Source organism: Apodemus sylvaticus, chromosome X, assembly GCF_947179515.1.
Source record: "Apodemus sylvaticus chromosome X, mApoSyl1.1, whole genome shotgun sequence".
Classification (NCBI taxonomy): Eukaryota; Metazoa; Chordata; class Mammalia; order Rodentia; family Muridae; genus Apodemus; species Apodemus sylvaticus.
This window is the reverse complement of record NC_067495.1, coordinates 115,676,684-115,694,421: the sequence shown is the minus strand read 5'-3', so window position 1 is coordinate 115,694,421 and position 17,738 is coordinate 115,676,684. Positions and strand designations below refer to the sequence as shown.

The 17,738-nt window shown below is 38.3% G+C and overlaps 1 protein-coding gene across 2 annotated transcripts in view; it reads right to left on the bottom strand.

Moving 5' to 3' along the window:
* Dock11 (dedicator of cytokinesis 11) overlaps positions 1-17,738 on the bottom strand; it is a 184,011-nt gene that overhangs the window by 70,655 nt on the left and 95,618 nt on the right. The window contains exons 22-31 of one of the 2 annotated variants that reach the window (XM_052171937.1): positions 17,321-17,407; positions 16,761-16,850; positions 10,829-10,947; positions 8,468-8,537; positions 8,256-8,381; positions 7,009-7,080; positions 4,739-4,885; positions 2,907-2,990; positions 1,627-1,738; positions 1,099-1,137 (exon numbers count right to left, since the gene is read on the bottom strand). In XM_052171937.1, the coding sequence (XP_052027897.1) occupies positions 1,099-1,137; positions 1,627-1,738; positions 2,907-2,990; positions 4,739-4,885; positions 7,009-7,080; positions 8,256-8,381; positions 8,468-8,537; positions 10,829-10,947; positions 16,761-16,850; positions 17,321-17,407 (946 nt within the window). The remainder of the gene's footprint in view (positions 1-1,098; positions 1,138-1,626; positions 1,739-2,906; positions 2,991-4,738; positions 4,886-7,008; positions 7,081-8,255; positions 8,382-8,467; positions 8,538-10,828; positions 10,948-16,760; positions 16,851-17,320; positions 17,408-17,738) is intronic. The other variant, XM_052171938.1, reaches the window with a different exon arrangement.

The following is a 17,738-nucleotide window of genomic DNA, read 5'->3' as shown; positions in this document are numbered from 1 at the left end:
TAATACAAAAGGTTGCCAGATCTCACATCAGCTCAGCATCCGTCTCACATCAATTCACCATCACATAAATACAGACCTTCAATTTCATAAATCACCACTGCCAACTGCATCTTTCACTCCTTTTTAGACTTTTTGATCTCCATTAAATCCTCCACATTAATACTGTGGGACTTTCAATAAATCAGAGGGGGGGTGGCTGGGATTACATTTAGTAAACTTTGTATTTCCATTTATTTTAGATAAAATGTCTTTCTTTTTTTTCTTTTGTTTGATTCAGAATATAATACAATGTAGTATATTCAGTTAGGATTTTTAAATGTTGCAAATTCTCTAATTTAATCCTAAATCTCAAATGCCCTATCCATTCCTTTTCGCTACTGCCTCATCATTATCAAATAGACAGGGGGAAGTACGTGGGCCACATATGCTCTTAACTTAGTAATAGGTGGTTATTAGATAGTAGTACTATGGTCTTAAAATATTTTCCCATTTTGACTGGCTATCATTTCACCACTTTTATACACACTACCCCTGAGTAGAGACTTCCTTAAAGACCAAGGCATATGACTCTCCTGCATTCTCATAAATTTTTTTTGTGAATTCCAATCACTTTATAATCCAAGGACAGCATTGAATAGCCAAGGTGGACTTATCTGGGTAGATTTTGCAAATGGCAAGTGATTTTTTTTTTTTTTTGCTTCAGTGACTTGAATAAATTCAGTTTGGTGAAGCACACCTTCAAGACTGTGGCCAAGTAGCCATTCAACAGGGTGATAGAGCAGCAAGCCTGAGAGAGGTAACAAACACTTAGAACAGACATTCAGTCCTTCCCTATCCCCACGCTGATTTGTAGCAGAGGAAGTTGCTTTCTAAGGACAGACATTTGAAAGTTGATTTTTTTTCAGACAGCACTGAAGCTCATTTTTAAGGATAAACTAGCACTTGCCTTTAAGATTTTTAGGTACCAGAAATTGAAGGCTCACTTTGGCTAAGGAGGATTTGAAAAGCAAATAAAGCCCCCATTCATTCTGGCCATTCATCAAATCAATTGTGTTTAAACACAACATACTACTTTAGAGTGAACCGAGTTAAACCTACCTACTGAAGTCAAACGGTCCACCGCAAATGAAAAAAAATCTAATTAATATATGAAAAGAAAAGGGACAAATAAAAAACATAATAACATAAGAATAGTGCTATACAACAAAGCATTCAATAAAACTAGCAATGGAGATTAAAACTGAGGCATTTTATAAATTTACTGAATTAAAAATTATCATTTCACTTTTTATATTTATTTTTGATGCTTTCAGCAGAAAGGCATTCACATACTTTCTCATTTCCTCTTAAATAAAATTCAATACACTTATTATAGAAATTTTACTAGTGTCTGACATCTGTGTTTAGCAACAATATAAGTAGCATATCCAAATTTCTCATACTAAGACTATTGCCACTGATAGAATGAAGGAAATGCAAGAATGCCATTAATGAACCTATCTTCAGATAGTAACAATTCTCAAGTTACCATAAAGTTAACTGGTTTCATTAGAAAGCATTCATACTACACTAGTACTATCACAAAAGGAATAACAATCCCAAACAATGGAAAATACAAATACATACCTTGAACTCTCTGTAATTTAGGTTTTGCAAATGCCATTGGCAAGTTCAGAGGAATGTAATGTTCATGATTGCAGATTGTTTGGAGAAATTCAAACTTGTATTCAGCAAGAACCTAAATGGTAAATTATATAACAGGTCTCATTTTGTACGCATTTATTTGTTGATGATTGAAAAATATGATCGTTTCTTTCCTAACAGAAGTGAAGTGTTTATCTTCCAATGTATACTTGCAGGTGCAATCTGTACAGGAAAGAGTTAACATAGCAGGCCCTAGAGGGGCAGATTTTAAAAGGCCTGCTGTAACACTGATGTTGGCTGTCATTTGTGAAAGGGGATTTTGACATGTTCCCTCTGTGATAAGGTTGTGTTTCTCTGTACCAGTGTACTAGGTCCTTATCACAGAGGAGACATGTCAACCTCTGTACTCCAGCCAGGGGAAGGCCTTGCTATTCCTATGGATCAGGGTCACCTTGGGTCCTTGTGTGACGGTGCTCATATCATGAATGCTCATATACATAGGGGTATACTTGCTTCCCACAGTTCTTACAGTGGAACCGGTTTTGTGTTAAAGCAGATCAAAATTCTAGACTATCTGAAAGTAAAGTAAGTGTGCAACATAAATCACTAGTCTAGAATTTTTATCTGCAGAGGTTGACAATGTGTGCAACCTACATGACTACATCCTGAAAGTGGTCCCCTAAAGTCTTCCATCAATTGTATAAAATAAGCTTGCATCCCCATTCAGCTGTAGATCATAAACATACTGTGTTTCGAGACTTCTGGTAAGTCTCCATCATGGTTCATCGAACCCCAGGTTTTTCTGTATGTGTCTTCATTCCTGATCTCTGCAGCTTGGTCAAACCCAAAGAACCCTAAACTCTAAACAGAAATACTGTAGCCTTTTCTTGTATTCTCACCCTTAGTGGGAAAGTATGTCTTCACAAGAGGAAAAAAGCATGAGATGTCTGCATGGGGATCACCACAGCCTTCACTTGCTGTCTTTTTCTTTCTTGATCCTGCTGGGTATCCACATCCTATCACTGTAATCAATGTTAGTCAGAATTACAACTATATGTTGAATTCTGTTAGTAAATAGCTAGATTTGTGGGTGGTCTTGGCCGTTCTCCAAACACTACTCAACAGTCCTTGCTTTTGACAATACTCAAAAGTACACAAATGGAAAGAGCAGTTCTGAATCCTCTAAGAAAGAATATAACTGTCAACTTTGATGTCATGCTTAAATATCCAATAGCCACTACAACTATGTCCTTAGAACGTACCTTAGGATCCTTGGGGCTAAATCCCGATATATAGTCATTTATCAAATTGAAAACGAATCCTCTGTCCATCAGTGTCAAGCAGCGCTAATAAAGCAAAGAAGGCAGACTGGTTAGACAAGTACTGGTGTTTCTTATCATGATGTTAAAGAATTTAAAAATCTGTTCTATACAAAGGGGATATTATTTTTATGGGTAATATGAGGATAGCTGTCAAGAGTTTTGGGTGACCTTAAAGAAAAGGAGAAAAGTAAATTATCAATGGAATGAAGACTTAAGAGCCTCAATTGTATAATTTTCAAAACAAGACACACAAATACATACCCACATATATGACAATAAAACAAAAAGTTAAAAAAAAACCTGACATCTTCTGTAAGGGCTGAGATTTCTGTCACCTTTTAAAGAACCTCAAGGAGCAAAACAAACAATTTCTATCTATATGTAATAGCAACATGCAATCCCATGTTGATAGCAGGAAATAGGTATCTTTACTTCAAACATTCAAAATTTTGGGCATAAGAAATGGATCAGGGGGTAAGAGCCCTTGCTACACAAATATGAAGACATGAGTTAGAATCCAAATAGCTATGTAATAAAAAGCTGGGCATGGCCATAACCGCGTACCTCTAGTGCCTAGTGCCATGCAGATTGTCAGAGACAAGAAAGATTTGTAGGGCTGTACGTTGCTAGCGTAGCTCCAGGTTCAGTGAAAGGCACTGTTGTCTCTCAATGGAGGAATGGATACAGAAAATGTGGTATATTTACTCAATGGAATACTACTCAGGCAATTGAAAACACGGAATTCATGAAAGTTTTAGGCAAAGGGTTGGAACTGGAAAATATCATCCTAAGTGAGGTAACCCAATCACAAAAGAATACACATGGAATGCAGTCACTGATAAGTGGATATTAATTAGCCCAGAAGCTCAGAATACTCAAGACACAATTAGCATATCAAATGATACCCATGAAGAAGGAAGGAGAGGGTCCTGATCCTGGAAAGGCTTTATCCAGCATTGTAGGGGACTACCAGGACAGAGAAGTGGGAGGGGTGATTGGGGAATGGGTGGAGAGAAGAGGGCTTATGGGACATATGGGGAGGGGGGAACTTGGAAAGGAGAAAGCATTTGGAATGTAAACAAAGAATTTAGAAAATAAAAAAAAAAAGAATATGGCAATAAATGACAGGTGTGCTGCTCCAGTCTCAGGGCACATGTAATGAGTACATACACTCACAACACTCTCTCTCTCTCTCTCTCTCTCTCTCTCCCCCCCCACACACACACAGAGAGAGAGAGAGAGAGAGACAGAGAGAGAGACAGAGAGAGACTGAGAGACAGAGAGACAGAGACAGATACTGACAGACAGACAATCACACCAGAGAAATAATTTAATTGCATAAAGGCATCAGAGTATGATAAGGACTGCTAGGGACTGGCTGGAACAATTCCTCCACCTAATAGCATTCCATTTGAAATGTATTTAAAGTGTTTTCTGAAATAAGCATGGCTAGTCTTCTGGCTCAGACAGAGCCTTTTATTTAACTACTTGCTTTAGTGGGAGGGAGAGTCAACCTGGGTGAATTTATCCATCAGTCTGAAGAGTTATTTCAACAGCCTTTAAAAGACCTAGCTAGGACCTAGGGATATAGTTAAGGAGTGTGGCATTTGCCCAGCATGCAGAGGACATAGGTTCAAGCCTCAACAATGAAAAATAATTAAGCCAAACACCCAGCTTTTTCAGGAGAAAAAGAGAACTGTTATTCCTTGGCCTTTCCAGACCCTGTCAGTGAAGAAAAGATCCCGAACATGTTTTGGCTGCTTTTAACTCACCTTTAGGAAGCTGGCCAAGCTATAATTCACATTTCTGGACTCATCAGGAATCTCTGCATAGCGGATGGTCACATGGGGAATTATTGCAAGAAGCAGAGAATGTAAGACGTGATGATATGCCTCAGGAAATCTCTGGCCCCTGGGGAGCTTAAATAAAAAATAGAGAAAGAGTCAGAGTTTGAAGAAGTCTAAACAGATGAACTGTCATTTTACTTCCAACTGTCATTTTACTTCCAAACATGTTCCATCATGGAACTGCCTTTAAAAAGTACATTTTTTTCTTTCAACTAAAAATGACTTCAGTATATTTTTCAAAGTAAACTTTATCCTAGAGCAGTTGTTCTCAACCTTCCTAATGCCGTGACCCTCTAACATAGTTCCTCATGCTGTAGTGACCTCCAACCAGAAAATTACTTTTGTTGTTACTTCATAACTATAATTTTGCTACTGTTATGAATTATAATATAAATATATAAATGCAGGATATCTGACATGTGATATGAAAGGGTCATTAGATCCAAAACTGGGTTGTGACTCCAGGCTGAGAACCATTATTCTAGACCTTGAACTTATAGGAATGATCTGATTCTCTAATCATATAAGTGTCTGAAATTATCATCAGGCATAGCATGGGTCAATATAACCCAGCTCTGGAATCCAAGTTCCTTGGATGCAGGCACACTTTTTTATTTTATTTTATTTCATTTCATTTTTTCTGGTACAGAACATAAGCATGCATTCCAATTTCAGCAAACGTATTCTATGAAATTTCTCTGAGATGAATTTTCATTTCACATGCCTCACCATCATGATTTCTGTAACCAAGAAAACTTCTTGTACAGGATGTTTCTCATTGAAAAATCTCAAGTATTAAGTGCTCAAAAACCTGAACCTTTTTGAGACCTGACTCTACGCATGGAAAATTCCATACCTGATGTGTTACTGATTGAAGTCAAAACACAGGTGCAAATGTAAAGTAAAGCATAAAATTGTCTTCAGGCTATGTGTATAAAATATCCATGACACATGAATGAGTCTCATGTTTAGACATGCATCCTGTACCCAAGATACCTATCTCAATATGTATATGCAAATATTCTAAAACTTGAAAATGTCAAAAATCTGAAACCCTTCTGGTTCTAGGCATTTCAATTCAGGAATTCTCAAGATGTATCTTTAAAACAGAATTCAAAACCAAATAAGGGGCCTGTGAGACTGCTCAGTGGAAAAAATACTTGCTGTGTAGGACCTGATGGTCTGTGTTTGATACACAGAACCCACATATAGTGAAGTTGATACACAGAACCCACATATAGTAAAGGAGAGAACTCACTGCACAAAGTCTCAAAAATATTCTGTAGCTCACATGGAATCCTATCTGTCATCACATATATAACAACAACAACAACTACTACTACTACTACTAATAATAATGATAGAAGAAAACAAGTAAATGTAAATACCAAATTTTAGAAATACAATTCATATTATTACACAATGCAGAAATATTGCACATGCAGAAATGTACATGATATTAATATTTGTACAAAGTTCTTTTTACTCTTTCTATTATATACCTTAATCCTTTCTAATAGACAGAACATGTCTGATTTACTACTTTTTCTCATTTGTAAAAAATATATTTTATCTATGTGTATGTGGGAGTGGAGAGTGGGGGCAAAGGAGGTAACACTTTCAGAAGCTGGGGTAACAGATGGTTAGGAGCTGCCTGAACATGGGTGCAAGGAACCACACTTGGGCCCTTTGCAAGAGCAACAAGCATTAAGCCATCTCTCCAGCAATTCAACATTAACATTGTTCAAAAGAAATGCAAACCGTCAATGCATTCCACATAGTAAATCATGGTAGGATATTACCTATATCCTACTATAATTATTCCTAACTATTTAGGAGATGCTGCAAATTAAACTGTAAGAACACATGAACTGTAGGAGCTTAGATTTGTGCAAACACTCATTGCTTTTATAAGCAACATTGGAAAAGCTAAGGGCAAGAATAATTAGAATAAAGGGAGACTTGCATATTATTGCTATGTGTAAAGTTTAGCTTTCTTTATATATGTTACAGGTTAGTCTCATAAATATGTACATTTACCATTTATCAATTAAAATGAGCCTAGTGCAATGGCTTAAATCTATAATTCAAGCACTTGGGAGGTTGAACATGGATTTGAGACTAGCCTGAACAACAGGGTGGTCTCAAACATAATTAATTAGTTAATCAATTAAATGATTGTTGAGCCTACTTACCTTAATTTTATTCTCTTCCAATAAGTATGTGGCCATCGACTTTGCAATTATTTCAAAGAAAAACCATGAATACTGAAAAAAAAAAACACACACACACACACCTTAATAATTACCCAAATATTTGAGGCTTTGAAACACTGGACAAATTAACAGACATCTTGTCTCTAAAGTTTGATAACAATTTCAAGTGACCTCAATTCACTATTAAATTCTCACAGAATACTTCCTAAGTGTTTTAGAGAAAGACAAGAAAGAAACAAAGAAACAATGACACTGGGTATATCAACCATAAACCAGAGCAAGACCCCATTCCCACGCATAGTTAGCTAACACAAAATATACTCAATGTTTCTATAAGCATGTACAGTGGGAGAATAGGAGGTTTGCTTCATTGGACAGGATTCTTTTTATCAGTGATATTGTTTTGGGATGCCCCTGGTTAGTGATGACAGTAAGCCAACTTTTAGTTATTTTTATTACTTCTTATAAATTCTCTACAATGAACATGTAAACATTTTTATTAACCTATATTAATTACATATTAAATGAGCTTAATGATGGAATTTTCATACATGTATATAATATATTTTGATCATATTCATGCCATTGCCCTCTCTTGTCCCTCTTTCACAAATAAAGATAATAAATGTTATTGCTGCCTACATTCAGTTTGGCAAAGCCTACATGACCTATATGGTTGGCCATATCATATAATTTGAAAGCTAGCATCAATTCTCTAGCTAACTCATTTCAAAAGGCCCATAATTCTATCACCAATTAAAGAAATAATAAAAAAATACAAAGAAAGGAATTAGAATAATAGTTCACTGTTTGCTGAGTACCTACATCCTGTCAGAAGTGATATCAAATACTCCAAGTTAGGCATGAGGTAACACTTGCCCAGAGCTGGTAAATGGGCAGCCCCAGGTCCACGAACTAAACACTGTATGTAACAAATACAAGATTCTGCCTCATCCAATATTTATGTTTTATACATTTAATTCAGAGCAAAGCGGGGCATATGGAGGGGGAAGAAGGCTCTGAAAGATACATGTGCAATGTAAGAGGAGGGAAGGCAGGGACAAAAAAATGATAAAGGCAGATAACATTTGAAATGTAAATAAAATAACCAATTAAAATAGTCCAATACTAAAAAAGGATATTTAAAAAAAAAAAGGATAAAATGAAAGGTTACAACCAAATACGGAGAGATTGGTTTTGTGTCCAGTTGTGTCCTCCATCCTTACCTTTAGAAGTTTATTTATGGCTAAGAAATCTGCAGACTGTTTCAAGATTGCTATCATAGTAGTAGCCAGTGTTTCATGTATCAACTGGGCCTGAAGAGTGCTTGGTTTTTCAGGTCTGAAGCTATACTGCAAACAGAACCAAGTCAACCATCAGATACAACTGTCCCAGGAAGTAGATAAAGCATCCAGCAAGAAAGCTTTACTCCACAAACCTTTATGAAGGATCTTAAATAGCTCTCCAAGCCTTCTTCATGACACTTTGACACAATGTGTAGGAGGACCCTGAAACAACATTCATGAAAGTCAGTGGGCCATGTTTCAACTCATGACTTTAGTGTGATTGGCACATATGAGCAAGTCTAATCCAAGAACACAAAACAAAGCAAACGAAATGCCTGAACAACAACAAGAGGGGTTAAGAGGAGAGGTGACAGTGGTTTATGTCTTTAAGAGTCCACTGCCTAACACACTCGGTGCCTTGAAAAATGTATTTCCTGGATCAAAAGGATACTTTACTTTGGCAGCCCCGATGTTTTGTCTCCTTTCTAAATCTGTGTATTCACTTAAAAGTATGGTCATAGCCCTATGTTATGAAAAAGCTCAGGTAAAGTGAATACTCAAATCACTTCCAGTGAAGATAAAAGGAACATAAAACAAAGATAAAGTGGCTGGGAAATATGCTGTAATCCTAGCACTTGGGAGGCTAAGGCAGGAGGATCACCTTGAGTCTAGTTCTATCTGGGCTACAGAATGAGACTGTCTCAATAAAACAAACAAACAAAAAAACAAACAAGCAAAAGACAACATGAAAAACTGTGCCAAGGGGAAAGGAGGGGCAGAGCAAGGAAAATAAGATGAAAGTGGGAGGTAAACTTAAGAGACTAGCCTTGTCTCTCAAACTTCAGCAAGCATCTGAAAGGTGTGTTAACAGATTGCTTGGCTCCTCGCCTAGAGTTTCTGACTTTGTAGGGCTGAGTTTAAAGTTCAATGATTAGCATTTTTTAAAACTTCCTGGGCATAGTGCTGCTGGGACATGCATTTTGAGAACCATTATATTAGGATAATGGTCCTTAAACTTTCAACAGGACTCTCTCCCTGACCACAGATATGGTACACAGTATGGAAGTGTTTGTAGACTGGGGTCTAGGAGAAAAGGCAGTAAGGGCAGCAGAGCCAAAGACATTCAGCATTGACCACAGCAGTTTTTCAAGTCAGCTATTTCCATTTTGAAATGTGAGTGTGTTTTACTCTCTACCTTACAATGTACCTTTGTTTTCATACAGACATAGCTTATTCTTCCAATTCAAAACTCATGGTTTTAATGACAGGTTCTGTTCACTATGAGAAACACTGGTCATAGGTGAGTGACTGTATTGGTTAAAACTAAAATGAACTGCAATTCAATATTCATTCCTTGGAAGAACTAGCCATACTTACGAAATGTGCTAAGTGGTACTGTATTGTTCAACACAAGTATAGAACATGACTGGAGAAAGGTCAATTGAAATTTGAACAGTAAACAGCGCAAGAATAGTGTAGGATTTCAATACGTAGGACTTTCAACAATGGATGGGTCAACCAGACATAAAATGAGAAAGTTAATATTTGACTTCAGCTATACTTTAACGAAATATATACATATACAGAACACATTTCATTCAACAGTAAAGTAAGACACATTCTGTTTGTGTGCACACAAATACACTCCAGGATTGAATATACATTAGGTTATTTAAAAAGTCTTAATAAGATTTAAGAAGACTGCAATCATTCCAGATACAATTTTCAACCACAGTACAGTGATGTAAAAAAAAAAAATCAGTAAGAGAAGAAATGTGGAAAATAAAAACAAAACTGGAGAGTAAATGCCATGCTTCTGAACGAGCAGTCAGAAAGAAAGAAAAAAGACAGAAATAAAAGTAAACTTGTAGGAAAATGAATGGACTCAGAATCTATCATATCAAATAAGGTCACACAATCTCAAAAAGAGAATTGCATTGGTTTCTATCACATGTTGAACCTAGCCAACATCAGATGTATATATGCAAACAAATCTGCCTGTGGGCTCAGTATAAGATTGTATGAAAGAATAAGAAAGGCTGATTGTTAGAGGACTAGAAAGGGCCAAAAAATGGAAATAATGCACATCATGAAAGAGGATATATAGCTAAGTTTTTTCTATTTCTAATCCTGCCATGGAGTTGTTGGTTTTGGTGATGGTTAAGTGCATAGAAATATGATAAACAGTGAACCTCCACAGCTTCCATTCTGTATGGCTATTCTGACTGCATAGATGTTTGCTGAGATGCACAAACTTTGGATCTGGTTCATTTAGGTGTGTGCTGTTTATTTTACTTGCAAGTTGTTTTTTTTAAACAATAAAGTTAATTTAAAATTTTTTAAAAGAAAGAAATCAAAAGCAATATTAAAAAAATTCAGACAAGTGACGATGAGACAATATGATCAAACCAATGCAATAGAACAAACACAGTTTTAAGAGGGAAGTTTATAGCCATGAACAAAAAGAAAAACCGGAAGCAAATAGCTTCTTTCATTATAACACCGAAACTCACATGGTGCAGTTGATGGGAACGTCATCTTCATGGGTCATGTTTGTGAGAACTCGGAAGAGTTGCATAAGAATTACAGGTAGAAACTGTATCATGACTTGGATCTCCATGGCATGCAAACACTAAAATAAGTCATTATTAGTTATGGAAACAAACAGAAATATGATCTAATTTGCAAATGTGAAACAATAAGAAAATTAAGTAATGAGCGATACACTGGCTTGCCTATATGCTTGCTGAAATGTGTACTTCTGAGACAGGACACTTGCTAAGGACTTAATCCACCCCATTGTTTTGCTATTAGGATTCTGCAAGTTAGACAAGAATGCCTTACTAAAGATACCAAGTACAATTTATTTATGGGCTCGTAAGAAAACAACTGTCCTTTGATAAATCTATATTCATTGTGGGCTAGGGGTTGGAAGATCTGCCTACAGGCACCATGCATTCAATATGTTTTCTAAGACAATCTTAGCCTCCAGCTAGCCTGATGGTAAGTTAAGTGAGCTTCAGTAAAGTACATTTTGCTTTATCCCACATCATCTATCAAACTGAGATAGTTTTGCATTTTAGCATTCTTTTAAAGGTTTTATTTTTTACTTACTTTGTGTGTGGGTCTGTGTGTGTGTGGAGCACATATACAGATGCATGTGTGAGCCTATATGCCACAGTGCATGCGTGTGGACACATGGCAATTTACAAGAATCAGTTCTCTCTTCTATTACATGGGTCCCAGAAATCAAACTCAGAGGGTCAGGCTTGCCACCTTTACCCACTGGGCAATCTGGCCAGTCTTCTAACATTTTTTGAATACATTTATTCCACGTGCTTGCACTCTGCCTCTACTAATGGGTATTACAAACATCCAAATGTAGTGCTGATATTTTATATATTCATGTATACATAGAAATGCTAGAGTGTTGTTTGCTACATTCCTTTCTTCTTTCCATATTAACCCAGTCCATCTCTCCATCAGCCAAGCAAAAGGAAAATCTTTTTTGAGATTTTCTGATTTGAAATTTAAAATGTTCTGATTTGAGATTTTCTGAGAATTTTTATTTTACATCAATTCTATGTGTAGTGCTATGGGGAATACAACGAGCCAAGTCTTTGCACTTAAGGGAACTCATCATTTCTCTTTGTTAGTCTCCTTTACTCTGTCTTCACATCCTCACATGCACCTCCGCTTTCCATGACTCAATCACTTGTATCTCAATAGGAACTTAAGGCCTCTGTAGCTTCTCTTCCATTAGGTTCACAGGATAGGCTAGCAAGTTCTAGGAACACAGGGTTGTTCTTTTGGGGGTTTCCTTCCTGTGCACTCTCTACATAGTCATCTCTTCTGCTGCCCCCTTTCAGGATACCCCCTTGACATATTTCTAGAACATCTATAGTGTCTCTTCATTTTCAATATACCCAGCACACATTTCCAAATTGATCACCTACCCACCATAGATGCTGATTACATTACACTACTTTCTACCAAAATGGTTTTCATCTTTTTTCTATTAGTGCTGAAGCTGTGACAGTTTCCCACATGCTATGTAAAGCACTTTCCTACTGACCTACATCCTCAGCCATCGAGAATGTGGTGTCTTCCTGTTACTATGAAGAGTAGTTCTCATTCAGGAATCACTTGGTCTCTGTGAGAGGTTTAGCGCTGTCTGAGGCTATTTTTGGCTATCACAACTTGAATATGCATGCATGTGCTATTGGTTTCTACTAAGTAGAGGCCTGGAGTTTTGCTAAACATTCTATAACAAAGAACTATCCCCCCCCTAAATGTCACTAGTGCTAATCTTGAGAAACCCTGAGCTGTAGAATTAAGTTGAATGTACTGAAGATCTAGTCTGCATTTTTGAATCTTTAAATTGACTACTGGTCTTCAGAAAGCCAAACTAGCATCACCTTTGCTCTTTAAATATACCATATGCTTTCGTTCATTTTGTTTTGTTCACAGTTTTTAACCAATTCCTAATTACTCATCCAGGGCCAATTCAAACCCGCAGTTCAGTGACCCCATTTCATCTTCTCATCCCATAGAGGTGAACTGGGTATACTTCTAATAGCCAAACATCAGAGAGCAAACCAAACAACCTAAACGCAGCTCCAACCATTAGAGTTCACTGTTGAAAGGGGCAAAGACACAATGAAATCACTGTGGTACAAATAGCAAATAGTAGGACAGGTATGTGCACCACATGTACAAAAGAAGTGGCAATAGGGCCACAAGGAGGTAGCACATGTGAGCTAAGCAGAAGGGAAATACCAGGGAGAGCACATCCCATGCAGGATGGAGCTCCCTGCTACCACTATGTAGCTATTATCTTCTATAATTTCTTCTCAACAGTAGCCAGTGTCCTTTTTGATATGCAAATTAGTCGATGCCATCTTTCCCTTGTTAAACACAAACCAAACAAAATCACTGCAAAGGCCATCACAGGCCTCCATGATCCTTACAATCTTCAGGCTGAGCTCCCAGCAACCTCGCCGCCTCACTCTGCTTCCTGTGTTCTAGGGATGCTGTCTTTTTGCCCCCCTGTAAACAGACCAGTATAGGCCATGCACACCACTGCATCAGTTTCTCTTCACCTATGGCTGTCACCTTTGCTTTGGTTCCTGAAATTGGCATTTCCACAGATAAGCCTTCCCTGACAACTCTACCAAGAATGTTCTCATTAACCTGTTCTTTTCTTCACAGCACTCATTTTTCCTAAAGTTTATAATCTCCCTACCCACACAAAACTAATTCTGTCCAAATTTCCCCCAGTGACATTCCCAGCATCCAGAACAATGCCTTGCCTGCATAAAATGCTTAATAAATCTTTGGTGAATGGCTGAATAAATAAATAAGGCAACAGAGGGCAAGGGAAAATGGCAGTCCTTCCTCTACATGGGATTCTCGATGATCTGAATCTTTAATACCTGCAATTCTCTATCAAAGATGCAACATTTAATTACATCGGTCTTCCCACAGTTCTCTGTATTATGAAGAAGTTGCTAGCTAACTTACTTTTTGCTCTGTCTTTAATTAGGCTGTAATATCTACACTGACGATGCTTCTAAGTCATTCTTCTGTGCAAGCTCCATAGTACTACATACATAACACATCTCAACGAATAAATGAATTCATGAAACTGTCATTTACAGGGATAATAGATACAAAGATTTGCTCAGACGTTCATAGGACTAGGCATCAAGAGATATGTCACAGACTTGGATGAGCTAACAAGTAGCTGGAGCACTATAGACAAATCACCTCTACTTAAGACTTCTGTTTTCTCATTCTCAAAAAGAAACTTCTACACAACCCTTTTTGGCATTATTTCTGCAACTGATGCCATTTCACATATGGCCACCAGAGGGCATATGTGCATTGTGTAACTCTGACATTCCACACCCTCAAAAGGAAATACCAGTGCACATTTTGTTCCATTTGAAGAATATCAGTATTTGAAAATGATGTATCTAACACCACTCTGTGAAAATTCTCACAGATATCCCTCCAAAAGGAAACTCCATGAGTTTAACAGATAAACTGTCTATCCATATTGTTAGAGTCTTCTTAGATAGTTCTAAGGACTGGATTGGAAAGTTATAGTCCTTAATGCTGAGGCCGAGAGTCACTACTGATTGGCTGTCTCTCTTGAACAAAAAATTGAACTTTTTTTTTTTAATGTGGCAGGCAGAATAGTACTATAAAAACTAAAGTCAAGCCTGACCTAGCAGCTCTGTTTAATAATCTCAGTCCAGTCTGGTCCAGTCCAGTCTGGGAGGGTAAAGCAGGACTGTTGGCAGTTCATGGCCTACCAGGGCTATATAGTGAGTTAAAGACCAGCCTGGGCAACTTAAAAAAATAGCAATAAAATTCAGGGCCAAAAGATAGCTCAGTAGCTAAGTCGCATGCCAGTCAAGACCTGGTTTTGATCTCCAGCACCAATATTAAAAATCTGAGTATGGTGCTGCCGTCTTGTAATTCCATTGGTAGGAGGGCAGAGATAGGCAGATCCCGGGGGCTCTCTGGCCTACACTAGCCTACTTGGCGAGCTCAAGGCAAGTGAGAGATTCTGTCTTCAAAAACAAGGTAGACAGCTCCTGAGAAGCAGAACCTAAGTGACCTCTGGCCTTCACATACATGTACACACATATGCACACTCATGCTTACACACACAGGTACCCACACACATAAACATACACACATATACAAAATACCAAAAAGTGATGCTATAGCTGCATGGTAGGGTGTTTGAGTACCTGGCATGCATGAGGCCCTGGGTTTAATGCCCCATAAAACAGCAAAAGAATCAAAGGCAAATCATGCCTCTGTCAAACTCCTCCAAGACTTGCTAGTTGACTTGGCAAAAAAAGACTCTCCCCACTACCCTCAGAGGCTCCCCAGATGCCCTGAGGTCATGCCTTACCAACCTCATACACCAGACATATCACAGACCTTCCAGCTGCACAATACATCATACCAAGCTCCTCCTGGTCTCTGTACCTACTGTTGCCAGCTCTTCCCCAGCCAGACACTTGGCTGCCATCCTTCTTTAAGTAGCTGGTCAAATATCAGTTTGCCAGAGGCATCCTCTCTAGGAAGACAGAAAGTCTACCACTTTCTTGTCTTGCTATAGTAATGTCTCTCAATCTTCCTAATGCTGTGACCCTTTAATACAGTTCCTCATGCTGTGGGGACTCCGAACCTTAAAATATATTTTGTTGCTACTTCATAACTGTAATTTTGCTACTGTTATGAAATTGTAATGTTAATATCCGATATGCAGGGTATCTGATGTGTGACCCCCAAAAGGGGTCACAGGCCACAGGTTGAGAACTGCTGCTCTATAGTATCTATAATCATCGGTGGTATCTCTACTTGCTCATTTCTATGTTCATTAACACCACGATACAGGAAGCTCTTTAGAAAGATACTGTTTTCTTTGCTTAGATCCCTGAGGTGGACTTCCCAGGAAGCACTCCAGAAGTTAGTGTGTCACGAGCAATTAGGACCCAGAAGATGTGGTGTCTTATTCAAGCCTCACAAACAGTGGACATTAATTACTCTTATCCCAGTGTGACAGCTGAGAGAAATTCTGTGACTTGGTAAAGGTTAATCAAAGACCTAGTAAATGACAGATCTGCAGCACAAAGTCAGATTATGATTACTACAGACCCATAGGCTCTATCTCACACCATACTATCTCTCTTGAAGAAAGGGTTCCTTGAGGCCACTGTTAGGCACTAACCATTGGCTAAAGGGAAATTACGTAGTCATCAAATCAAAATGCCTCAGATTCTCCATGGCTAACTTTACTAATGAAGAAATGAAAAGTAACAACTGCTGCCAGGCAGGTCCTAGGATGTACACCACAGTCCCCACACAGAGGGAATAAGCCTAACATTGGGTTCTCTGACTGCTACAGTATGGTGCCCTTCAGACTCCTTAAGACTCCCTCCCCTGTGCTATGTGCATGCAGACAATGTTTCTGGCTTTAGTGGGCCCTTATGACAGTCTAGTCTCCCACTAATGAACACAGGACCATTTCCCATTTTATTTCAAGGGAAACGGTTTTCATTTTTTCTGGCCCTTTCCCCACCACAACAAGATCTCCTTTTAGTGGGAGGTAGCAGGAAGAGCCAGGACCCGCCCCTCCCGCAAAGCCATTTCTGCACCCAAAATGAAGAGGTTTCAAAACCACGATGCCAAATTTTCACTTTAACATTTTCTCCCTACTGCGGCCTACTGCGGCCGTGCTGTTGCCTGCTTCTGAAGAGCCACTTGATGGAAAAGTACCAAAGAGAAAGTGCTCTCCTGAGGCCCAAAGGGTTTGCCTGGTTTTTTTATTCCACCAAAGCAACAAACAAACAAACAAACAAACAAAAACGTAGCAGAGGAAAGGCACGAAAAACGAACCTTTCGCAGAACCTGTTCATTTACCTTTAAATATTTAATGAGTTCCCCTGGAACTTCTTTTGAGCCTGACTGAATCAGCTGGCAATGGTGGAAGAATTTGTGCACATGCAGATCCTGGAACACAGATGGAAACAGCCTTATGAATTTGATTCATTATCCTCGAGCGCAGGTGCCCCAGCTTTCCCCGATCCAGCATCACGAAGGCCTGTCTATCTGGGTTTTCTAACACCTGGACCCCGGAGCCACCTCTGCCAACTTTTGCCCTTGACCTTCATATAATGCACCACCACAGCCAGGTGAACATGGTTGTGTACCTGAACACATAGGAAGCTGCTAAACATGCCCAACCAAGTAAGCACTTATTTAAGGCTTTAAAAACCAAACCAAACCAAAGCAGAAACAGTATATTCTATTTCTCCTAACTTAGCCTTAGTTTTTTTTCCATGTTTAAAATGTTGATGATAGATTTTACGTGCCTTTTAAAGTCCAATTTCTCCAAGGCAGTGGGAGATTAAAAATAGTCCAGTTTAACGAGGAAACATACTCGCGGTACTCAGATGGGAAATTTGGGCACTGCAACTCACCTGAGTGTAAATGGTTGATTCTAAGTGGGTCTTAATCTTCAGCAAAGGCTTTGCCCCATCTACCCACTTGATATCCGCATTTGATTGCTGGAGACAAATACAGCCATGAGCAAATATATTACATGAACAACGTACAATACCACCCGTGTATTTTAAGAGATTTTAGAAAGGAGTGTATTAGGTTCTTTCAAAGGAAATACTTGAGAAAATAAGGGCCCTTTAGAATAAACATGTCCTAAATAATTTTGGATTTCCAATCCTCTCCAGATTTATATAAATTACCATAAAATGAATTAGTTAAATGAGTTTTTTTAACGTCATCCCAAAATCCAGTTTTAAAAGACACTGAAATCATCAGCTGTAAACACAGAGCAGTCTTCCCTGCTTAACTTGATTGTGAAGGAGGACCAGCCTTCAG